The sequence below is a fragment of the Cherax quadricarinatus genome, chromosome 25 (assembly GCF_038502225.1).
Source record: "Cherax quadricarinatus isolate ZL_2023a chromosome 25, ASM3850222v1, whole genome shotgun sequence".
In the NCBI taxonomy this organism is placed as follows: Eukaryota; Metazoa; Arthropoda; class Malacostraca; order Decapoda; family Parastacidae; genus Cherax; species Cherax quadricarinatus.
Window position 1 is genome coordinate 30,823,806 of NC_091316.1, and position 26,278 is coordinate 30,850,083.

The 26,278-nt window shown below is 41.4% G+C and overlaps 1 protein-coding gene across 1 annotated transcript in view; it reads left to right on the plus strand.

The window, feature by feature from the left end:
* The window catches only part of LOC128690078 (integrator complex subunit 8), a 303,474-nt gene that overhangs the window by 227,791 nt on the left and 49,405 nt on the right, over window positions 1-26,278 (plus strand). The window contains exons 19-20 of the mRNA XM_070088709.1: window positions 16,269-16,484; window positions 19,304-19,486. Of these exons, the coding sequence (XP_069944810.1) occupies window positions 16,269-16,484; window positions 19,304-19,486 (399 nt within the window). The remainder of the gene's footprint in view (window positions 1-16,268; window positions 16,485-19,303; window positions 19,487-26,278) is intronic.

A 26,278-nucleotide genomic window follows, 5' to 3' on the forward strand; every position in this document is an offset into this window, starting at 1 on the left:
ATGATACATTTATAGATTTATAAAAGGCATATGATAGGGTGGATAGGGGAGCAATGTGGCAGATGTTGCAAGTGTATGGAATAGGTGGTAGGTTTCTGAATGCTGTTAAGTTTTTATGAGGATAGTAAGGCTCATGGTAGGGTATGTAGGAGAGAGAGATAATATTTTACAGTAAAAGTAGGCCTTAGGAATGCATGATGTCACCATGGTTGTTTAATATATTTATGGATGGGGTTGTAAAAGAAGGGAATGCAGGGGTGCTGGGTGAAAATATGTTGAATCTAATACACAATTTATTTATTTATTTATTTATTTATTAATTTGAACATGATACAGTGAAGTACAAAGTTATTACAGTGCAACAATGGTGAGCTATCACAGTTGCTTTTTGCTGGTGACACTGTGCTTTTGGGAGAGTCTGAATTTTGGAGGGTATGTAAAAGTATGAAATTAAAAGTGAACAAAGGAAAGAGCAAGGTGATGAGGGTAACAAATTGGCAATGAAAGATTGGATATCAGATTGGAAGGATACCTTTAATGAGTTAACATAAGAACATAAGAAAGAATGAACACTGCAGCAGGCCTACTGGCCCATGTGAGGCAAGTCCAAGTCACCTTCCAGCTTAAACCAATGACCCACCTAGTCAGGTCATGTCAGGTCACATTCACTTAAGGAAGGAGCACAGCATCAGACCTGTTAGCACAAGCTAGTCAGGTCTTAGCTTTTATCATGGTACTCGAGAGTTTGTCCTATTCATCCACAACTCTGTTACCAAACCAATGCTTTCCTATATCCTTCCTGAATCTGAATTTTTCCAACTTAAAACCATTGCTGCGAGTCCTGAGTTTTTTCTACTCCCAGAGCTTGGCCTTGGGCCAGGCTCATCTGGTGCTTGCCTGGTCAACCAAGCCATTGATTGCTGTTGGTGACCTGCTGCCCCACATATCCATCATAGCCTGGTTGATCTGGCACCTGGTGAGGATACTTATCCCGTGTCCTCTTGAAGACTTCTACACTTGTTCCAGTAGTGTTTCTGATATCTTCTGGTAAGATGTTGAATAGTCTGGGGCCACGAACATTGATACAATGTTCCCTTATTGTGCCCACTGCACTCCTGATTTTCACTGGGTTTATTTTGCACTTCTTCCCAATATTTCTTACTCCAGTATGTTGGCAGTATGCAGATTTGGGACAAGGTCCTCAAGTATTTTCTCTCTCTCTTCTTCTCCAGTGAGCACATATTTAAGACTTTAAGGCATTCCCTGTTATTTAGATATACAGTGGACCCTCGCCTAACGATATTAACCCCTTCAAGGTCCAAGGCCAAAATCTGAAGTGGTGCTCCAGTGTCCAAGAAATTTTGAAAAAAAAAAAATTGTTTTTTCTTACAGAATTAAAGAGCATATTTTTCTGAAGGTAATAAGACAAAAAAAAATTCTGATAGTACTTACCGAGATACAGTGCCAAGAAGTTTGTCAAAAATGATGTGGTGGCGGCAACATCGACGAATTCCACATACACGCATTACATTATTTAGCGGTTTTTATAGTTTTTTTCTTTTCTTTTCCAATTTTTTTCTATTCTTACTAACATTTGGGGCCTGAGAGACCAATACTGTATATAATGTATATATATAAACTCACTGTATTGAACACAATAACTGCACTAAAGTTATTATCATATTATTGTTTACCACTGTTGTTTATTACAATAAACATGCACAAATCTTGTATAATACTAATGTTCTATCATATATTTACATATTTACAATCACTGGACATGGTTTTAGAACTGCTGGAGCTTGTGGAACTCCTTGAAACAAGGCACCATGCACAGAGGCACCTTACATTCCTCACACATAAACCGAGTGTCTTTGCATCTTTGTTGCCGTCATTTTGTTTGTGCACAGACGATGCATCTCTTCTGAGCAAATTTCTTCTGAGTTGAAGGAAGCTGTATTATGAAATGATCACCTTCCCTCCTCAAACGCTTGGGTATATCCTGAGTAATTCGAGGACCTTGTTGTATAGCAGGTGTTCTTACCTGGTACTTCATTATGAGTTGTCTGACAACAGACAAACAAAATTCACCATACGGTGGTCTGTTGCCAGTCTTTATTTGGTACATATTATATGCATTGAGCATTGAAATGTCCATGAGATGGAAGAAAAGTTTCATGTACCACTTGTAACTCTTACGAACAGTCAACAAAACCAATCTGCATGTCACATTTGTCAACCAAGCGCCTGTGGTCTATCCATGCCAAGTGTAGCCACATCATCCTCACTATCACTACCTAAAACTGGTGTAGGGCCATGGGATGTACTCCAGGATGTACTCCATCCCCTGGGCACAGCATAGGGTACACTTCCCGAGCGCATGCGGCGGCGAACATACCGACGCTTCACTTGTGAATATGATTCCTCACTATCACTACTCGAATGATCGTCGAGCGCAATAAAATCACAATCCACGTCACTATCATCATCATTACTGAAGTCAGAGGCCTGGCCACGCAAAAATATTAGTTTTCTCTTGTATTGAGGCACAACCGACCGTGAGTCACGAGTGCCCACACCAGAGGTAGAAGGTTGAGGATCGTCAGTGTTTTCTGCACTATTATCGATATCCTTGTCATTCTTTTCGGTCACTAACTGATCAAAGCCGTAGAATTCATCTTCATTTCCACTTCTATCAGTGTCAGAACTATCAGATAGGAAAAGGAGAGTCCCAATTTTCCGGGGAGTAAGAGCTGACTTGCGACGAGGCATGGTGAACAAGGGTAACTGAGCCGGCGTTCCCACAATGCTATGCGGGCGCCTAGATTTTTTGTTTATGGCGCACACCCACCACGCAGACCCGTTCTCTCACATGTAGGCCTATGAGCGCTTTTGCGCTAAATTTGACGACGCTAGAATTTTGGCATAGATCTACGGTTTGGACACTCAACATGAAGCCGTAGATCTACAGGACGGACCCTGAAAGGGTTAATCTGTTCCTGAGAGCTCAACGTTAGGCGAAATTATCGTTAGGCGAATTAATTTTCCCCATAAGAAATAATGGAAATCAAATTAATCCGTTCCTGACACCCCAAAGTATAAAAAAAAAAATTTACCACATGAAATATTAATTTTAATACACACAAACTGAAGAAGACATGCACAGTTACATGACACTTACCTTTATTGAAGATCTGGTGATGATTGATGGGATGGGAGGAGGGGAGAGTGTGGATGGTGTAAATGTTTAGAAGGGGAATCCCCTTCCATTAGGACTTGAGGTGGCAAGTCCTTTTCCGGGGTTACTTCCTTTCTTCTTTTAATGCCACTAGGACCAGCTTCAGAGTCACTGGACCTCTGTCGCACAACATATCTGTCCATAGAGGCCTGTACCTCCCGTTCCTTTATGACATTCCTAAAGTGTTTCACAACATTGTCAGTGTAATAGTCAGTGTAATTCTTAAATCTCTCAAACCAACCTTTGCTGGCCTTAAATTCACTCACATCACCACTAGTTGCTGGCATTTTTCTAATTAAATCATCATGCAACTTCATAGCCTTTTCACACATGATCACTTGAGAGATGCTATCTCCTGCTATCTGTTTTTCATTTATCCACACCAATAACAGTCTCTCAACATCTTCTATCACTTGCGATCTCTGTTTCGAAAACAAAGTTGCATCTTTGGCAAGAACAGCTTCCTTGATTGTCGTTTTCTTGGTCACAATAGTGATGGTTGATTGGGATTTTGTGTGCAACCTGGCTAGCTCGGAGACACGCACTCCACTTTCATACTTAGCAATGATCTCTTTCTTCATATCCATAGTAATTCTCACCCTTTTTTCTGTAGGATTGGCACTAGAAGCTTTCTTGGGGCCCATGTTGACTTATTTTGCAGGTGCAATCACTAAAAAGGCTGTGATAATCTGAAATGTTCCGATTGTATGCTTGGATGCGACCGTGGTGGCTGGCTTGTAAACACTGGCACCCACAGAACAAGTGAGGCGGGCTCAGGCTGCACGTGGACGCGTCTCGAATGAATCGCATTGAGCGAGTTTTTTAGCGCTAGCTGAGGCAAAATTTTCACGTTAAAATGTATTGCTAGGCGGATTTAACGTTATGCGATGCCATCGTTAGGCGAGGGTCCACTGTATATTGGCTCTGTGCGGGCCATAAACAATCTCTATCTGTTTCAGCTCTGATATTTCACTTGCCCTGAATGGGGCCATCATCACTGAGCAATATTCCAAATGTGTTCAGATATTTGGGAACAGACTTATTGGTGGATGGGTATATGAAAGATGAGGTGAACCATAGATCTGATGAAGGAAAAAAGGTGAGTGGTACATTGAGGTGGAGACAAAGAACATTATCCTTGGAGCAAAGAGGAGAATGTATGAGAATGTAGTGGTATCAACACTCTTCTATAGGTGTGAAGCATGGTTTGTGAGTGTTTCAGTGAGGAGGAGGTTGGAAGCAGTGGAGATATCATGTTTTAAGGCAAGGTATGATGTTAATACTATGCAGAGACTTCAAGGAATAAGGACTAGAAGATGGTGTGGGATTACCAAATTTAATATTCAGAGGGCTGAGGAGGAGTTGTAAAGGTGGTTTGGACATTTAGAGAGATGGAGCAAATTAGGATGACTAAGAGGGTATGTAAATCTGTAGTGGAGGGTGTTGTCCCAGAAATGGTTGGAAGGAAGGGATAAATGAGGTTTTGAGTGCCAGGGGCTTGGATATCATCAGGCCTGTATGAGCATATAAGATAGGAGTTAAGGAAAGTGCTTTTTATGACTTGTGTTGTTAGAGTGTGAGCTAAGTAACAGTGCCTGAACTCTGAAGGAGGGGTCATCTGAACTGTAGTGCCAGCACACTTCTGGCAAGACAGTGATTGAATGAGTGATAGGGAAATTGCTTCTTCTTTTTTGAGTCGCCCTACCTAGTATTTTGATGTACTCATTAAATCTCCTAGGCACCTTAACCCTTAAACAGTCCAAACGTATATATACGTTCACTCGCGCAGCTCCCTGAATATTTTGAAAAAAAAAAAAATCTTTTCTTTTATATAGAAAAAAGAGCACATTTTTTAAGTGTTTTAGACTAAAAAAAAAAAGGGGTCAGTACAGGAGGGCCCTGCTTTACGGCGTTTCGCTTTACGGCGTTTCGCTAATACGGACATTTCAAATTATGACCAAAACTCGCTATACGGCTCCCCCCACCTGTCTTTCTAATACGGTCACAGCGGCCCACCGAGTTTGTTTGCATTCTCCCTGAGCACATCTCCTTATTATGTCTGGAAACTTTCCAAAATTTCAAGTGTTTTAAAGTTATTGTGTATTTTATATGTATTGTACTTGATAATTAAACTTGTGTACACCTGTACCTAAATAAACTTACACACTGTGCTGGCATGTAGGTACACATTAAAATCACTAAGAGTCTCTCTACTCTTGATGCAGTAATAATAATAATAATAGTAATAATAATAGTAATAATAATAGTAATAATAATCTCTTGGGCGCATTAATGTCGCATATTACGTTAATATAGACATTTCCCTTAATCTATCTATGATATTTTTTTCAAAATTATATAAGAAACACATTATGTAACACACAAACATGATACATGCACCCACAGTATAAAAATTTATACAAATATATATGAGATGTTTACCAAACGGTTTGTAGAAGTGTCGGAAGAATTACGTTTTCTCTAGCCCATCACCTGTTACTAGGGATAACTGTAGAAAAATATTCCTTTCGTATGCCTTCACTTTATAGCTATAATTCTGTACTAACTTGTACACAGTGTAAGAGTATTTGTTTCATGATTTAATTATTATAATAATAATAAAAATATTATAAGGTAAAAGTTTCACAAACTCTTACAAATGTACATGAATGAACTAAAACTGGACACGTATTAATACCGTCTATTTCGCCTGACCGAGTGATCGTCCACAACCTGTTCAGTTTGTTTGTTTACGCTGTCTGAGCTCGGTGTATCATTAAATGTTGTATATTACGTTAATATACACATTTTCATTAATCCATCCGTGATATGTTTTTCAAAATTATATAATAAACACGATACATAACATAAATACATAACAACATAAGTGTAGAGAACCTAGGATAACCCAAAAAAGTCAGAATGACTTACTTCCATTGCCTTCACTCAGAGCATCATTTCTTCTCAAAATGATGTTACATGAGAATGGGAGTGTTCTTCTTTATTTATTCTACCGTATCAATGTAAAGACAACCTGTACACAATGTAACTTGTACACAAACCAGACGTGTACACTGTTTACAAAACTTACCTTCGCCTGGTTTGTTTACATAACTCTGCGCCTGTCCTCTCTCATGCACTCATTCTTTCTCTCTGGTATGGTAGCCTGGCTGACTACCATACATACCACACTTGATTTTTTACAATAAATACTACTCATCTCACCATATACTTTAAGGTAAGTAATGAGTGAACTGTATATACATTTTATCTCTCTGGGATGCTTAAATATCATAGAATAGTATGTGTGGGTGGGTTGGCCTGGTATGGTAGCCTGGCTGACTACCATACATACCACACTTGATATTTTACAATAAATACTACTCATCTCACCCTATTTTTTAAGGTAAGTAATGAGTGAACTGTATATACATTTTATCGCTCTGGGATGCTTAAATATCATAGAATAGTATGTGTGGGTGGGGTGGCCTGGTATGGTAGCCTGGCTGACTACCATACATACCACACTTGATTTCTTACAATAAATACTACTTGTCTCACCCTAGATTAAGACTATAAATATTTTAAGGTAAGTAATGAGTGCACTATGTGTGTATTGTACTTTTTTATTGTTTTTTGATGCCTGGTTCTATTGCTAACATAATATATGTTAGTGTAAACTTGTTATCTAGTGTTTGTATGCATTTGTAAGTGGAAAAAAAGGGTGTTCCACTTTACGGCGGTTTCCGCTTTACGGCGGTAGCCTGGAACCTAACCCGCCGTATAAGTGGGGCCCTCCTGTACTTACAGAGATATGTGGCCGAGAAGTTGGCACTGGATGCTCACGTGACAGCAACGTGGGGTCCTGCAGTTTGCAGAAGTGTTGCTGATATACCTTTTTTTTTTCTATTTTTCATATTTTATATAATTTTTATGTTCTGATAATTACAATTTATAGTAGTTCTTGTCATTTCATAACCAATCTTTGTTCTGACACTAGTATTAGGTACTGAAATTGTACTCAAATTGTCTCAAACACATTGACAGGTGGACATTTACACTTGTCTTGGTCATTTACTATTGTCTTGGAATATATACAAAGTATTTATTGGTCCCAGCAATGTTTTGGATATGTGGAATATATAATAATGATGAGGAGGAGAAGGAGGAGGAGGAGGAGGAAGTCGAAAAGGAGGAAGAGGAGAAGGAGGAAGAGGAGGAGGAGGAGGTGGAGGAGGAGGAGGAGGAGGAGTTTGTTTTTTCTGGTACACATACATGTCTGTCTGTCAAGCTCCCTGTCTATCTGTCTATCTGTCTAGCTCTCTGTCTCAGAGAGAGCCACAAGACTGTGTCATCACGTTTACTCACATCTTCAAGCAGAGTATAGCACTTTGTCTGGATTTTTTGGGTTATCCTAGGTAATTTATACTACGTATACTTGTATTTATATGTACCTGTGAGACAGACAGAGACAGATTGAAAGAGATAGACAGAGACAGACAAAGGCAGAGACACAGACAGATACAGATAGGCAGAGACAGACACAGATAGACAGAGACTGATAGAGACAGATAGATAGACAGAGATCGACAAACCCTAAACTTGGGGTTAACGTGACTTTCCTCTTTAAAGAGGAGTGTTAATATGACATTACATCAGTGAATCCTTGGTGTTTGCCGCACTGTTTGCTCTAGCTTTTGCTCAATTTAACTGGCGCTCCCACAAGGTACTAATTGGTCCCAGATTTTTTTAATACTGCGCACACCGAGTGTTAAGACCCATTCTATGCTGACCAGGCATCTCAGGCCAATCGTGCCAAATTTGGAGGCAGGAAAATTAAAACGTATATATACGTTTGGGGCGCTACGCATAAGAACGTTTATATACGTTTGGACCGTTTAGGGGTTAAGGCTAACTTGTGGAGGATGGAAAAGTCAGTACATCTGCATATTGGCACAAAAGATTTTGGAGTTAGAGGACACATCCATGCCACCAAGCCACAGTTAATAAGGTTCCAGATATTCAATTTTGAGTATAAGTTCCTTGAGTTTCCCGGTCAGTCATTAAAATATGGCAAGTGACAGTGATTTTTAGCCAGCTCATTATGTCTTTAACAGTATGGCAAAGGGCACTGTCTTCCTTAATATAGTTGTCCTGGCATTTCCTGAAACTGTCAGGCAAACAGTCTGATGAAAGCTTGTATGCACATTTATATTCATGATGCCTACTGTACAGTAAGACCCTGCTTTACGAATAAGGATATTTCATATTATGACCAAAACTCGTTATACGGCTCCCCCCATCCCTACCTGATTCACTATTATGACCTCCGCCAGCCATTATTAGTTTACATGCTCCGTGAGCTCCACGTCTTTCCATTATGTCTGGAACTTTCCAAAATTTAAGGTGTTTTAAAGTTATTGCATATTTTATATATGCAGTGGAACCTCAGCTTACAAATGCCTCACCATGCGAATTTTTCAGGATACGAACAGTCACTCGATCGATTTTTTGCTTCTGGATACAAATGAAATTTCAGGATGTGAACTTCCCCCTCAAGATACCGACAAGATGTGGAAAAAGACACTTATGTACAGTTCAGGACATTTATTAAAGGAAACGTTTCGCCACAAGTGGCTTCTTCAGTCCTAATACAGAGAAAACTGAGAAAACGCGTATATATAGTGGCAGGAGTCAGGTGAAGTGACATGTGGGTAGAGGTGGTAGTAGCATTAGTAGTGGAACTAAGGAGGTGAGATGAATGGCTAGAGAGGGACCTGCTGACATCATGTAACAGCAGTTTCCAGAATGGGTATTATCCTGTTGATTAGCAATTTTGAGATACTGTAACTACTGGATTTTTGCTTTATAGTGTTACTGACAGTGATTAGTGCAGCTTCAATGCATTTTCTCCTCCTTAAGTCGTCTTCTTTAATCACTAGTTTCGCTTCATTGAATTTTATGAGGTGTCCAACATCGTCCCTATGTTGAACACGCGTGTTCCCCCTCAAGGGAGGTTCCTTGGTGAAGGGTTCTTGATCAAGAGAATTGGATCTGTGCTCCACTTCCCTAAATTAATAATAATAATAATATAATAAGTTATTATTATTACGTATATACTACTAATGATAATAATACACTGCAGCAGGCCTGTTGGCCCATACTAGGCAGGTCCTTCACAATTCATCCCACTAACAGAATACAGTGGACCCCCGCATAGCGGACAATCCGCATAGCGGACGCTTTGTTCGCTAAAATTTTGCCCCGCATAGTGGACAAAAACCCGCTCAGCGGCCTTCGTCCGAGACGCGTCCAATGTGCGCCCTCAGCCAGCCTCACATGTGCCGCCCGTGCCATTGTTTACCAGCCAGCCTCCGCGGTAACATTCAAGCATACACTCGGAATATTTCGTATTATTACAGTGTTTTCGGTGCTGTTTCTGGAAAATAAGTGACCATGGGCCCCAAGAAAGCTTCTAGTGCCAACCGTACACCTCAAAGGGTAAGAATACCCATTGAAATGAAGAAAGAGATCATTGATAAGTATGAAAGTGGAGTACGTATCACCGACCTGGTCAGGTTGTACAAGAAACCAAAATCAACCATCTCTTCTATTGTGGGCAAGAAAACGGCAGTCAAGGAAGCTGTTGTTGCCAAAGGTTTAACTGTGTTTTCGAAACAAAGATCGCAAGTGATGGAAGATGTTGAGAGACTCTTATTGGTGTGGATAAATGAAAAACAGCTAGCAGGAGATAGCGTCTCTCAAGCGATCATATGTGAAAAGGCTAGGAAGTTGCATGACGATTTAATTAAAAAAAGGCCTGCAACTAGTGATGATGTGAGTGAATTTAAGGCCAGCAAAGGTTGGTTTGAGAGATTTAAGAAGCGTAGTGGCATCCATAGTGTGATACGGCATGGTGAGGCTGCCAGTTCGGACCACAAAGCGGCTGAAAAATATGTGCATGAATTCAAGGAGTACATAGAAACTGAAGGACTGGAACCTGAACAAGTGTTTAATTGTTATGAAACAGGCCTGTTCTGGAAGAAAATGCCAAGCAGGACCTACATTACTCAGGAGGAAAAGGCACTCCCAGGACATAAGCCTATGAAAGACAGGCTTACTTTGTTGATGTGTGCCAATGCTAGTGGTGATTGCAAAGTTAAGCCTTTATTAGTGTATCACTCTGAAACTCCCAGAGCGTTCAGGCAAAAGAATGTCCTCAAGGATAATTTGTGTGTGCTGTGGAGGGCAAACAGTAAGGCATGGGTCACTAGGGAATTTTTCTATAACTGGTTACACCATGCATTTGCCCCCAATGTGAAAGATTACCTAACTGAAAAGAAATTAGACCTTAAGTGCCTCCTGGTGTTAGACAATGCCCCTGGTCATCCTACAGACGTGGCAGAGCGACTTTATGGGGACATGAGCTTCATTAAGGTGAAGTTTTTGCCTCCTAATACCACTCCTCTCCTGCAGCCCATGGACCAGCAGGTCATTTCCAACTTCAAGAAACTGTACACAAAAGCTCTGTTTCAAAAGTGCTTTGAAGTGACCACAGACACTCGATTGACTCTAAAAGAGTTTTGGAAGGATCACTTTAATATCCTCAATTGTGTAAACCTTATAGGTAAGGCTTGGGAGGGAGTGACTAAGAGAACCTTGAACTCTGCTTGGAAGAAACTGTGGCCAGAATGTGTAGACAAAAGGGATTTTGAAGGGTTTGAGGCTAACCCTGAGAGGAGTAGTATACCAGTTGAGGAATCAATTGTGGAATTGGGGAAGTCCTTGGGGTTGGAGGTTAGTGGGGAGGATGTGGAAGAGTTGGTGGAGGAGGACAATGAAGAACTAACCACTGATGAGCTGATAGATCAACTTCAAGAGCAAGAGGCCAGACCTGGGGAAACTGGTTCAAAGGAGGGGAGAGAGAAATTGAAGGAATTGCCTACTTCAAAGATTAAGGAAATGTGTGCAAAATGGCTTGAAGTGCAAACCTTTTTTGATGAAAATCACCCTCACACAGCTATTGCAAGCCGTGCTGGTGACTGTTACAATGACACTGTTGTGAACCACTTTAGACAAATCATAAAGGAACGAGAGGTACAGGCCACTATGGACAGATATGTTGTGCGAAAGAAGTCCAGTGACTCTGAAGCTGGTCCTAGTGGCATTAAAAGAAGAAGGGAAGTAACCCCAGAAAAGGACTTGCTACCTCAAGTCCTAATGGAAGGGGATTCCCCTTCTAAACACTAACACTCTCTCTCCCCTCCTCCCATCCCATCAATCATCACCAGATCTTCAATAAAAGTAAGTGTCATGTAATTGTGCATGCCTTTTTCAGTTTGTGTGTACTAAAATTAACATTTTTTTGTGGTAAAAAAAATTTTTTTTCATACTTTTGGGTGTCTTGCACGGATTAATTTTATTTCCATTACTTCTTATGGGGAAAATTCATTCGCATAGCGAACATTTCGCATAACAGCCAGCCCTCTTGCACGGATTAAGTTCGCTATGCGGGGGTCCACTGTATTTGCCCAACTCAATTTTCAATGCTACCCAAGCAATAAGCTTGGTTGGTAGACAGCAACCGCCCTGGGAGGTATTACCGTCCTGCCAAGTGAGTGTAAAAGGAAAGCCTGTAATTGTCTTACATGATGGTAGGACTGCTGGTGTCCTTTTTTCTGTCTCAAAACATGCAAGATTTTAGGTACGTCTTGCTACTTCTACTTACACTTAGGTCACACTACACGTACATGTACAACCATATATATACACACCCCTCTGAGTTTTCTGTTATTTTCTTTCTAGTTCTTGTTCTTGTTGTTTATTTCCTATCTCCATGGGGAAGTGGAACAGAATTCTTCCTCCGTAAGCCATGCATGTTGTAAGAGGCGACTAAAATGTCGGGAGCAAGGTGCTAGTAACAACCCCTTCTCCTGTATAAATTACTAAATTTGAAAAGATAAACTTTTGTTTTTCTTTTTGGGCCACCTGCCTCAGTGGGATACGGCCAGTTTGTTGAAAGAAGAATAATTCTACTTACTCATGTGCAGGTCCCACTCACGTCCAACCCCTCTCACTCATGTATTTATCCAACACAAATTTGAAACTGCCGAAGGTGTTAGCCCCAGTAACCATACTAAGCACATTGTTCCATTCATCAGCATAAGAACATAAGAAAGGAGGAACACTGCAGCAGGTCTGTTGACCCATACTTGGCAGGTCCTTCACAAATCCAGCCCACTAACAGAATAAATGCTACCCAAGCAATAAGCTTTAATAATCCTGTGATAAATGGTTTAATAATCCTATTTAATCACATGCAAGTCCCACTCATGTATTTATCCAACCTAAATTTGAAACTATCTAAGGTTTTAGCTTTGATATAACCTTGGGTTGCTTTAAAAAGAGATTGGACAAATACATGAGTGGGAGGGGATGGGTATGATTGGTGTCGTGGGTACATAATAACATTAGAAAAGAGGAACATTGCAGTAGGTCTGTTGGCCCATACTAGGCTGGTCGTTCACAGATCCAACCCACTAACAGAATAAACGTACCCAAACAGTAGGCATTGACAATTCTATTTACTCATCTTGACTGTGTGCTAATCGAGGTACAGGAAGTTGACATAGAAGAATTGCTGAACACTGACAATGATGCACCTGTTGTGCATTCCTTAAGTGATGGTGAAATTAGATGAAATGTGATATATAAATAAGCTGTAGAGTTGATATTAGCATCATATTGAAGTATTTTGTAATGCCTCCTAAGAGCAGGAATTCCACTGGAATGGAGTAATGCCATTTCAGTTAATTTAAATGAGGAAAATTGACTAAGCATACGAACAAATCGGGATACGGACGAGGTCATGGAACGGATTAAATTCATAAGCCAAGGTTACACTGTACTCTGATTATATTCATGTGATAAAATACACCTGAATTAACTTTCACACTGTAAGTTTATTTAGGTGTACTTTAACCCTTTGACTGTTTCAGGCCCCTCTCTGAAACTGTCATTCTATGTCGCTCAATTTTTGAAAAAAAAAATTATTTTTTCTTATGAAATGATAGAGAATCTTTTCCCGATGGTAATGACACCAAAAGTTTGAAATTTGGTCGAAAACTCATGGAATTATGCTCCCGTGAATTTAGCGGTCTCGGCGACATATGCGTATCGGCGATTTCGCCGACTTTGAGCCCTATTTTCAGTCAATTCCATTGTTCCAGTTGACCAAACTCATAGCTATTTCTTTAGAACTCCATTTTATCTATCAGCTGAGTACAAGAAACCTCCCATTTACTAATTTGGACTACCCAATATGGTGGTCAGAAATTGGCAATTTGGCCAATTTCACGCAAACTAAAAAAGATGCCAATTTCAAAATAGGATCCAGAATAAACAAGGTAGACATTTGTGGCACTAAAATAACATATGCTCTGTTCATTAGTCACATCTCTAGGCCCCTCTTATATTATTATTGCTTTCTATTTTGATTTTTTATTCATACAAAAAAATACAAAATTTACTGTTATGCAGGCTACTGCATTATTGTAAAAATGGTATAAATAATATCAGTGCACTAGTGAAAGAATATTAGACTCCCCAGTTGATGTGTATTGGACGTGTGGTGTGATTTATTTACTCTTGAACATTGGTAAAAATCGAACATTTCCGCTACTTTGAGCTCAGTTTCAAGGTCGTTTTCATCGTCAAAGTAATGAAAATCATCTCTATTTCTGTAATATGTTTTCCATTTTATCACCTAAGACCATGAAAACGCGAATACAACGATAAATACTATACGAAAATACACCTCAAAGTTGGCGTTTTATTCCAAAAAAACGATCAGTTTTTTTTTCTCATTATGCAATGTGTGCTGCAGGATTTTTTTTATGTGGTGCACACTGACCACACAGACCCATTCTCTCACATGTGGGCCTACCAGCTTTCTCCCACTTGATTTGAAGCCGCTAGAATTATTGAGTATATATACGTCAGAAACACTGGCTCGTAAGACGTATTTATACGTTGAAAACAGTCAAAGGGTTAATAAACTTATTGTGCTGGTGTGCAGGTACACATTAAAATCACTAAGAGTGTCTCACTAGTCTTGATGCCATAAAAAAACCATACCATGGGCGGGGATAGAACCCGCGATCAGAGAGTCTCAACACTCCAGACCATCGCGTTAGCCACTGGACCAGCTAGCCACAATAAGATTTGTCCAACTAGGTATATTTCTACACCATAGGAAGGTTAGCATAGACCAGCTAGCTGGTCCAGTGGCTAACGCAACGGTCTGGAGTTTTGAGACTCTGATCGCAGGTTCTATCCACGCCCGTGGTATGGTTTGTTTACAATCATGTCATTACGACTTCGTGAGTCATGTTAACGGCTTTGAGGGGACCTGAGCTAGAGTTCGTCACGGCCACGCTAGCTGGAGATTCGTCTGTAAAAGCTTGCATTTGTGGTCACAGTGGTGCCTATGCTAACCTTCCTATGGTATAGAAATATACCTAGTTGGACGAATCTTATTGTGGCTAGCTTGTCCAGTGGCTAACGCGACGGTCTGGAGTTTTGAGACACTCTGATCGCGGGTTCTATCCCCACCCGTGGTATGGTTTGTTTGCAATCGTGTCATTACAATTTTGTGAGTCTTGATGCCATATTAATAATAATAATAATACAGTGGACCCCTGCTTAATGATCACCTCCCAATGCAACCAATTATGTAAGTGTATTTATGTAAGTGCGTTTGTACGTGTATGTTTGGGGGTCTGAAATGGACTAACCTACTTCACAATATTCCTTATGGGAACAAATTCGGTCAGTACTGGCACCTGAACATACTTCTGGAATGAAAAAATATCATTAACCGGGGGTCCACTGTAATAGTAATCACTAATAATAATCACCCTGCCTTGGTGGGAAACAGCCGACGTGTTAAAAGAAAATAATAATCACTATAGGGCACTTAACCCTTTCACTGCTCACAAACTTGTTCTCAGTCTCGAAGAATTTTCAAAGAAAACAATTTTTTTTTCTTTGAAAATGATAGAGAATCTTTTCCCAGTTGTAATGACACCAAAAGCCTAAAATTGATGGAAACCTATGTTTATCTCTGTCTCTGCTTATCTGTCTTTCTGCCTGCCTGTCACTCTACTTGTTTCTCTGTCTCAGAGAGAGAGAGAGAGAGAGAGAGCCACTCATGAACCAACAGGCATTACACACAATGCAGAGTCAGTCACATTTGATTCCTGAACAAGTGAAAAATATGTATTACTTGCTAGGCATGCTTATTATGCATAATATAGGGCTGTCTGGATTTTTTGGGTTATCCTAGGTAATTTGTACTATGTGTCACCATATATATGTGTACCTGTGAGACAGAGATAGAGACACCGATAGACAGAGACAGAGATAGATACAGACAGACAGAAGGAGATAGAGACAGCCAAAGCAAATCAGTCAGCCAGCCGGCCACCCAACCAGCTGGCCTGCCGAACATGTATTACACATGTTCCAGAATTGTTTCTCTTTACTTAGGGCATACGTTATAGAACATTCTGGCAGGATGACACTACCAGTGGTATCAAAATTGAAAGGATGTTGCACATTGGTTATTATCGAGGTTTTTGATATTTCCTCTCTCCTGCGGGTGGTGGCATATCTAAAGCTCGCTTGTAACTCAGATTTTGGCTCACAACTCATAGCAAAGAATCAACCGAGTGACAGCTCGTAACTTGGAAAACTCGTAAGTCAGAGTACCACTGTATATGATAGTATAAACATATCATGAAGAATTTAAATGCACTTATAAATGAAAAAAAGTGTGATTTGCTTTATGGTGGTAGCCTGGAACCTAACCCACTGGAAAAGTGGGGCCCTACTGTATGTACATGCATGTATATGTACATACATACACAAGTATAAGGACTCGTTAGGGTAATTCAGAAAGGGTAAAAAGCCACCATCATTCATTCATCACTTCTACCCTAGCACTAACCATCTCCTTTCTTCCCAACAGACAAGCGCGGCGCTCTGCACTTCTTGGCATTTATCACGGGCTGACCTGTCATACATGAATGAACAATACAACAGTGCCCTCGCTGGCTACTTGACTGCTGTGTTCGTTGCAACAGATTTCCTCAGGAATGACAATGGAGGAGATCAGTGTGTGCTTACTGATGGGATCATCAGACGAATGATTCGATGTTGTATGAATCTTAACTGTTATACTCAAGTAAGTACAGTACCTTGATGGTACAACAAATTCTGCATTTGTATTTTCCTGCAACCTTACCCTAATTTGTTATACTGTAGTCTTTGTGAGTGCCGTTTTCCACATCATGACAAAATAACAAAAAAAGGCACAATACCGTGACTGGAACGATACACAAATAACCTGCACATAAAAGAGAGAAGCTTACGACGACGTTTCGGTCCGACTTGGACCATTTACAAAGTCACACTAACCAGAAGTGGAGCAGGACGGCTATATATAGGCAGGAAGAGGTGGAGGTGGTAGTAGTAGTAGTAGTACAAGAATGGTATATAATACCGACCAGATGAAATTAAGACACATGTGCAACACCCGGGCATCCCTATCGTAGACGTTTCGCCATCCAGCCAGCCACTGGATGGCGAAATGTCCACAACAAAGACACCCAGATGCCAGTAGTAGTAGTAGAAGAGGTAGTAGTAGTGGTAGTGGTAGAAGTGGGGAATAGGGAGGACGAGCCAGTCAAAAAGAAAGGAAGGGGAGCACTGCAAGAGAGCTAGGTGCCCACAGAGGGAGAGCAAGCGCACAGAGGTGCGTGAAAGGGGAAGTGGTGAAGAAGGAACAGAAACACGAGGCAGAAGAGAGAAAGACAACCCAGAGGAGAAAAAGGAAAGAGGAAAGGGGAAGAGGGAGAAGAAGGAAAAGAAAAAGAAAAAACAAGGAGTCAGGTTAAGTCACGGGTGTTCTGAAGTTTGGAGCATTTTAAAATGTAGTGGGAGAGGAAGGCATCTACAGAGATGAAGCCAGGGCTCAGATTCATACAAGGAAAGTTGTGTATTAGAAAGGATTCAACTAGACGGCGACTGTTCAAGTTGGAAGTAGGGAAGACAGTTTTAGCAGAAGACCAGTCAATAGGATGGCTATGATCTCTGACGTGACAGAAAAGAGCATTGTTAGTGTCGGCAAGCCTAACACTATTTTTTGTGCTCCCTAAGTCTGTCAGAAAGAGATCGACCAGTTTCTCCGAAGTATTGAAAAGGACAGGAGGAGCAAGAAATAGAGTAGACGCCAGGAACATCTGTAGAGGGAGGAGAGGTATGAATGAGATTAGTGCGAAGAGTGTTAGTCTGGCGGAAGGTAAGCTTGATGTCTAAGGGACAGAGAGAATTGTTGAGATTAGAAAGACCGGAAATGTAGGGAAGGCAGAGGATAGAAGAGTTCCCAGGAGTAGAGAGTTTGGGAGAGAAGAAATTACGTTTAGCGCGTGAGAGGGCAGAGTCTATGAAATGGGAAGGGTAGCCAAGACTGGAAAACAAATTATGAAGAGTGGAAATTTCTGCTGGAAGGAACTGAGGATCACAGATGCGGAGGGCACTTGAACAGTCGCCGACTAGTTGAATCCTCTCTAATACACAACTTTCCTTGTATGAATCTGAGCCCTGGCTTCGTCTCTGTAGATGCCTTCCTCTCCCACTTCATTGTAAAATGCTCCAAACTTCAGAACACCCGTGACTTAACCTGACTCCTCGTTTTTTCTTTTTCTTTTTCTTCTTCTCCCTCTTCCCCTTTCCTCTTTCCTTTTTCTCCTCTGGGTTGTCTTTCTCTCTTCTGTCTCGTGTTTCTGTTCCTTCTTCACTTATTTCACCACTTCCCCTTTCACGCACCTCTGTGCGCTTGCTCTCCCTCTGTGGGCACCTAGCTCTCTTGCAGTGCTCCCCTTCCTTTGTATTTGACTGGCTCATCCTCCCTATTCCCCACTTCTACCACTACCACTACTACTACCTCTTCTACTACTACTACTACTACTACTACTACTGATGAAATTAAGACACATGTGCGGCGTCTGGGTGTCTTTGTTGTGGACGTTTCGCCATCCAGTGGCTAGCTGGATGGCGAAACGTCTACGATAGGGATGCCCGGGTGTTGCGCATGTCGGTATTATATACCATTCTTGTGCTACTACTACCTCCACCTCTTCCTGCCTATATATAGCCGTCCTGCTCCACTTCTGGTTAGTGTGACTTTGTAAATGGTCCAAGTCGGACCGAAACGTCGTCGTAAGCTTCTCTCTTTTATGTGCGGGTTATTTGTGTGCACATCATGAGAATTATCAGACCACAATAGCTATCCAGCTTGTTTTAAAATATTTTTCACTTTATTAGAGACCAATTTGTCTTTATTTGTAATTGCAAGAATATTGAAATTTATTGATAGGCAGAGAAATAAATAGATAAAGGAATTTAATGTGATAGTTTTATACAGTGGAAATTGACTATGATTCAAGGAAAGAAAAAGATTCTGGAATGATGATCAGCAACAAATAATCTTTAGAGGATCACATAAATATAAGTCACTCCAATTTACAAAACTTTTAGTAATATAAATTTGTTAACTGACAGTAATGCATGAATGTGTTGGAGAAGAAGGTCACATGACAGTATACAGTGGCACCTCGAGTTACAAACTTAATTCGTTCCAGAAGGCTGTTCGAGTGCCGATGCCAAACGAATTTGTTCCTATAAGGAATATGTAATGTAAATTAGATTAGTCTGTTTCAGACCCCCAAAAACACACTTACGAAAGCACTTACAAAAATACACATACATAAGTGTTTGAGTTGGGAGCTGTTCGAAACTCGAGGTACCACTGTATATCCCTGATGAGTTTCAGGAGTCTTTGTACTCCTGGAGCCCAGTCATGGGCCAGGCTCCAGGTTAGTGAGTGCCCACATTAACAACAATAATCTTTGAAAGAGGCAGCAGTGTGACTGTGTCTTGTGCTCACAGCAATCACTGTTTTATCTCAGCATCAAGTGATATGTTTCTCTATTCTGTGTGCAGGCTGCTATCTTGTGCCAGTTCTTAGAGAACATTGACTATAGTACAGCGCTACGGTGCCTACAGGAAAGGAACTCAGTGGATGCCATGGATGCTTACTACTGCTGCCTGTGGGATGTCTCTCTCATTGAGTTCATCATCAACATGCACCAGAAGCGTGGAGAGATACAACGCAGGGATAAAGCTGTGAGATACACCTCAGTTTACACTTCTTTAAGCTTTAGTGTTTTACTCTTTTTAAGTTCCTGCATTCTCATTCATTTGATGTTCCTTACCTTTCTTTGTCTTCATCTACTTCATGTTCCTTACTTCCCAGTATCTTTGTGATATTCCCTACTTTCCTTTATCATCAACCATGATGGTTCTTACCTTCATGTATCATCAGCCATGATGGTTCTTACCTTCATGTATCATCAGCCATGATGGTTCTTACCTTCATGTATTATTAACCGTGATGGTTCTTACCTTCATGTATCATCAACCATGATGGTTCTTACCTTCATGTATCATCAACCATGATGATTCTTACCTTCCTTACACTGCTTCAAAACAAGTGTCCTAGCCTTCCCTTGCAACCAGATAGTAACCCCTAAGCCCCTTCCAGTCTGGAAATTCCAGTGCTGCCCCTGGTGTTAACCATTGTATAGTGGTAATACTTGTTGGTTTGTGTCACTATCATTTTCATTAATGGTTCATTGCAATTCATGGTTCATTGAAATTCAGTTCAAAGAAATCTAGTTCATCCAAGTCCTCGTTCATGGTACACTTCGGCAAGATTCCACTCTGTGTTCTCGAATTGATGAGGATTTGACAAAGTTTTCATTTTCCTGCCAATCCCAGACATGGTTAGGTGGTGGATGGTGGAGTTGTGTAATTGGCCTTGGAGGCAGTTGCAGTGGTTGTGTGTGCGGGATGGACATGGCCAGTAGTGGTGGTTGGGGTGTGAGGTATTGCTTCCTCCCAGGGTTGGCACTGGTGCCGTGAGTGAGTTTGTCCCTACATCCCGTGCCATGTCCCTGACTGGCATTACCCAAGGTGCATTATCCATGCCAACTGAAGCACCCATAATCACTTGCTGCTAGTGGCATGATCTACCATGACCCTTGGGGATAGCCCTAGACACTATACCAGACAAACGATGGTACAGGTTGGGTTATAATCGATGGCAAGTGAGTTGTAAAATTCTTGGCCAGTGCATAAGCCACTGGCCTAAAGTACACTGCAGTGAAGTAGCCAGGCTCTAAAGTTAGGGGGAGCGAGAACACACGAAAAAAAAATACGCCATGTCACGTACTGAATAATTTTAAATTCTTAAATTCATTATACATTTTTTTTAAATATAAACACAAGGAAGATACAGTTTTAAACGAAGTACATAATTATACACAAGTAACCCGCACATAGAAAAGAGGACCTTACGATGACGTTTCAGTCCGACTTGGACCATTTACAAAGTCACACTAACCAGAAGTGGAGCAGGACGGTTATATATAGGGAGGAAGAGGTAGTGGTAGTAGTAGTAGTAGTAGTAGTAGTGGTAGTAGTAGTAGTAGTAGTAGTAGTAGTAGTAGTAGTAGTGGTAGTAGTGGGGAATTAAAGAGGAGGAGCCAGTCAAATATAAAGAAAGGGGAGCACTGCAAGGGAGCTAGGTGCCCACAGAGGGAGAGCAAGTGCACAGAGGTTGGGGAAGGGGAAGTGATGAAATGAATAATGAAGGAACAGAAACATGTGACAGAAGAAAGAAAGACAAGAAAAGGAAAGAAGAAAGGGGAAGAGGAAGAAGAAGAAAAAATGAGGAATCAGGTTAAGTCACGGGTATTCTGAAGTTTGGAGCATTTTACAATGTAGTGGGAGAGGAAGGCATCTACAGAGACGAAGCCAGGACTAAGATTCATACAAGGAAAGTTGTGTATTAGAGAGAATTCAACTAGACGGCGACTGTTAGAGTTGGAAGTAGGGAAGACAGTTTTAGCGGAAAACCAATCAATAGGATGGCTGTGATCTCTGACGTGACAGAACAGAGCATTGTTAGTGTCGGCAAGCCTAACACTATTTTTGTGCTCCCTAAGTCTGTCAGAAAGAGATCGGCCAGTTTCTCCAAAGTATTGAAGGGGACAGGAGGAGCAAGAAATAGAGTAGACACCAGGAACATCTGTAGAGGAAGGAGAGGTATGAACGAGATTAGTGCGAAGAGTGTTAGTCTGGCGGAAAGCAAGCTTGATATCTAAGGGACGGAGAGAATTGTTGAGATTAGAAAGACCGGAAATGTAGTAAAGGCAGAGGACAGAAGAGTTCCCAGGAGTAGAGAGTTTGGGAGAGAAGAAATTACATTTAGCACGTGAGAAGGCAGTCTTTGAAATGGGAAGGGTATCCAAGACGGGAAAACGAATTGTGAAGAGTGGAAATTTCTGCTGGAAGGAACTGAGGATCACAGATGCGGAGGGCACGGAGAAAGAGGGAGATAAGAACTCTTTTCTTGACAGGGGAAGCATGATAGGAAAAGTAGTGAATGTACATGCCACTGTGCATAGGTTTCGGTAAACGGAAAAGGAAAAACCAGTATCTGAGTGGTGGACATGGACATCAAGGAAAGGAAGCAAGGAATTAGATTCCCATTCAGCTTTAAACTTAATGGAAGGGGCAAGATTATTAAGAGCTTCAAGAAAAGGTTGGAAGAGACTGGAGTCATGAGGCCACAGAGCAAAGATGTCATTAACATAGCGGAGCCAGAGTGAAGGTTGCACATCGATGGTAGGAAGAAGAACAGTCTCGAAGTATTCCATGTAAAGATTAGGAAGGACAGGAGAGAGAGGAGAGCCCATAGCGACACCGAAGGTTTGAGAATAATATTTCCCTTGGAATGAAAAGGAATTAGAGTCCACACAGAGGCAGATAAGATCAAGAAAGACTTCAGTAGGTATAGGGAGATGTAGAAACCCTTCAAGGGCCTTCTCTCTAAGGAAATCAAGGACATCATCAAGAGGGACATTGGTGAAGAGGGACTCAACGTCAAGACTAAGCATCTTACAGGTTGGGAGAGAGCGAACCCGTTCAATGAAGTCTTGAGAGTGACGGAGGTGGGCAGGAGAAAAAGTACCAAGAAAGGGAGTGAGGGTTTTGGCCAACCAAGAAGCAAGAGAATAAGAGACAGAACCTCTAGAGGATATGATAGGACGAAGAGGAATATCAGGTTTATGAGTTTTGGGAAGGCCATAGAAATAGGGAAGAAGGGACAGATGACACGAAACCGTTGAACAAGGTCAAAGTCAGGAGGACAGAGGTCGGAGAGAGTCCTTAGTTTCTTGTTGAAAGTTCTCTTGATGCGATCAAGAGGGTTGGAAACGAGAGGAGTATAGGTACGTGAGTCAGAGAGCAAGACATAAGCTTTACGGAGGTAATCCTTGCAATCAAGGATAACTACCGAATTACCTTTGTCAGAAGATAGTATGACAATGTTAGTGTTAGATTTAAGAGAAGAAAGGGCAAGTTGGTAATGGCACAGAAGGTGGTGATTCTTAGAAAACAGACTATCAAGAGCAGGAAGGAGAGCTCCACGAAAAGTGGACAAGTCAGGAAGATTACAGGAGCGAGATTGACGAAAGGAATCAAAAGAGCTAATCAGGGCAATACCAGCGCGAGGGGTAGGCGAAGAGGCCAAAACCAAGAAGTTCAAGCTCATACTGAGAGAGTGAGACAGAAGACAAGTTAGTAACACAGTCAGTGAGGGAGAATTTAGACTAAGGGCTATCTGAGATGAGACGTTGAAGTTTATTCTGTAGTTTTGAAGAATGAATTTGTGTATTCAAATGGTCCAAGTCGGACCGAAACGTCGTCGTAAGCTCCTCTCTTCTATGTGCGGGTTATTTATGTATCGTTCCAGTCACGGTATCGTGCCTTTTTTTGTTAAGTACATAATTGTTATTTTGTTTTAATATCAAAACACACTAAAAAAGTTTTACAATAAGCTCAGAAATCTCAAAACATAATAAAAAAGCATGTGTGTTATATAGTTATTTTGATTTTAAACATAAAATGTAAACAAAACAAAGCAATGTGAAAAAATGTATGAAGCAAGAACAACAGTCTCTCTTGTTTAAGCTTCATTCTAGGAAAGTTATCTATTACTTTATTATAATCCACCTCAGTAGTCAACTCTCTCTCAGTGGAGAGCAAAGCTAACCCAGACAATCTATCTTCATCCAGTGTATAACCTTTGTGGAAATATAAACACAAATGCAGTATAATGTGATCCTTTATTGACAACGTTTCACCCACACAGTGGGCTTTTTCAAGTCACACACGGATCTACCTGGGGTTGGAAGGTACGGGAGTATTTATAGTTCAGAATGTTGAGGTCAGGTGGAGAATGCTGCATCTGATGATCTACCGGGTGGGGTTATAGAGTCTTGGGTAGCTAGGCGGGGATATTGGACAAGTTGTGAGTAGACCTTCTGCAGTGTTCTATGTTCTTATGTGGGATAGCGATGAAGAAGTTTCTTGGCGAGTGGTTCAGCTATGTTATAGAAGCCATTGCTCTGGTTGAAATTGTTGGTTATAGAGATAAACGATGATTCCAGGATTCTTCTGTATTGAGTGTTGTCTTCTGTGGCTATAAGTCTTGAGTTTCTGTAGTTAATTAAATGGTTGTGTGAATTGCGATGTTGTACACAGGCATTCCTTGTATCGTCAGTCCTGCTTGCATATTGGTGTTCTGAAATACGTGTTTGGAGGTCTCTTGATGTTTCGCCCACATATAATTTGTTGCAGTCATTACAAGGGATTATGTATACCCCTGCAGAGGATGGAGGCTTGTCCTGTCTACTACTGGTGATGTCCTTGATGGTCGTGGTTGTGGAGGTAGATACTTGGAATGATGTTTTGGCAAAGATGTTGGAAACATGTTTGGCAATGGAGTTGGTGGGAAGGACTATGTATCTCTTCTCGGCAGTGTCTTCTCTGGGTGTGTTGAAGATGTTTAATGCTCGCCGTCTGCAGTCTCTGATGAAGTGACGAGGATAGTGGAGTTTGGAAAATACTTGTTCAATTATAGTGCATTCTTCCTCAAGGAACTCGTTGCTGCAGATTCTGAGTGCACGCAGGAAGAAGCCTATAATTACACCACGTTTGGTTTTGGTGTCGTGGTGAGAGTAGAAGTGGAGAAGATCGTTTTGGTTGGTGGGTTTTCGATAGACTTTAAAACGAAGTTCGTGGTCAGCTTTGCAGAGTAGAACATCAAGGAAAGGAAGAGTGTTGTCGACTTCTTCTTCAAGTGTGAACTGGATTGAAGGCTCGACCTGGTTGAGCTTGTCTTGGAGAGCTTGAACGTTGAAGCGTTTAGGAGTTATGAGAAGAATGTCGTCAACATAACGGAGCCAGGTGACAGACGAAGGAATAATGGTGGAGAAACGTTCGGCTTCTAGATGTTCCATGTATAGGTTCGCCAGGACTGCACTGAGTGGCGAACCCATGGGTAGTCCAAAAGTCTGCTGAAAGAGGTGATTTTCGAAAGAGAAACACGTAAAGCCAACACATAGTTCAACAAGGTCGATGAAATCGCTGGCTGGAATGGGAAGATCAAGTGAATCGTCAATTTTCCTGCGCAAGAGATCGATGGCTTGTTTAGTAGGTACTTTAGTGAATAGGGAAGTCACGTCAAGGCTGGAAAGTTTCTTGTTCCTGATGTTGATGTTGCGAATGCGATTGAGAAGATCACCTGAGTGTTTGAGATGTGCTGGACTGATAGTGCCCAAGAGTTTAGAGAGGTGTTTGGCGAGAATTCCTGAGAGCTGGTGGGGAGCACTGCCTATTCCCGAGGATATGGGCCTCAGTGGGATACCAGGCTTGTGAGTCTTTGGCAGGCCGTACATTCTGGCAGGTCTGGGGTTGCTGGGCATGGTGTGCAGAAGTTTCTTCCCTTGTTCTGAGCCCCTCAGAATGCGGCGAGTCCTTTGAAGAAAAGTTTTAGTGAGGTTGTCCACTTGGTTAGTTGTGAGAGGTTTGTAGGTATCTGGGTCATTAAGTAGATTAAGCATTTTGTTCCTGTAATCATCAGTGTTCATGATAACAACACCACCTCCTTTATCAGCGGTGGTGACCCTGATGGTCGTGTCTTCTGCTAAACCTTTGAGTGCATTGATGTAACGTCGAGGTATGACTGGGGAGCTGTGTGTTGAGATGGCTGCTGAGATGATGCCTATTCACTAAAGTACCTACTAAACAAGCCATCGATCTCTTGCGCAGGAAAATTGACGATTCACTTGATCTTCCCATTCCAGCCAGCGATTTCATCGACCTTGTTGAACTATGTGTTGGCTTTACGTGTTTCTCTTTCGAAAATCACCTCTTTCAGCAGACTTTTGGACTACCCATGGGTTCGCCACTCAGTGCAGTCCTGGCGAACCTATACATGGAACATCTAGAAGCCGAACGTTTCTCCACCATTATTCCTTCGTCTGTCACCTGGCTCCGTTATGTTGACGACATTCTTCTCATAACTCCTAAACGCTTCAACGTTCAAGCTCTCCAAGACAAGCTCAACCAGGTCGAGCCTTCAATCCAGTTCACACTTGAAGAAGAAGTCGACAACACTCTTCCTTTCCTTGATGTTCTACTCTGCAAAGCTGACCACGAACTTCGTTTTAAAGTCTATCGAAAACCCACCAACCAAAACGATCTTCTCCACTTCTACTCTCACCACGACACCAAAACCAAACGTGGTGTAATTATAGGCTTCTTCCTGCGTGCACTCAGAATCTGCAGCAACAAGTTCCTTGAGGAAGAATGCACTATAATTGAACAAGTATTTTCCAAACTCCACTATCCTCGTCACTTCATCAGAGACTGCAGACGGCGAGCATTAAACATCTTCAACACACCCAGAGAAGACACTGCCGAGAAGAGATACATAGTCCTTCCCACCAACTCCATTGCCAAACATGTTTCCAACATCTTTGCCAAAACATCATTCCAAGTATCTAC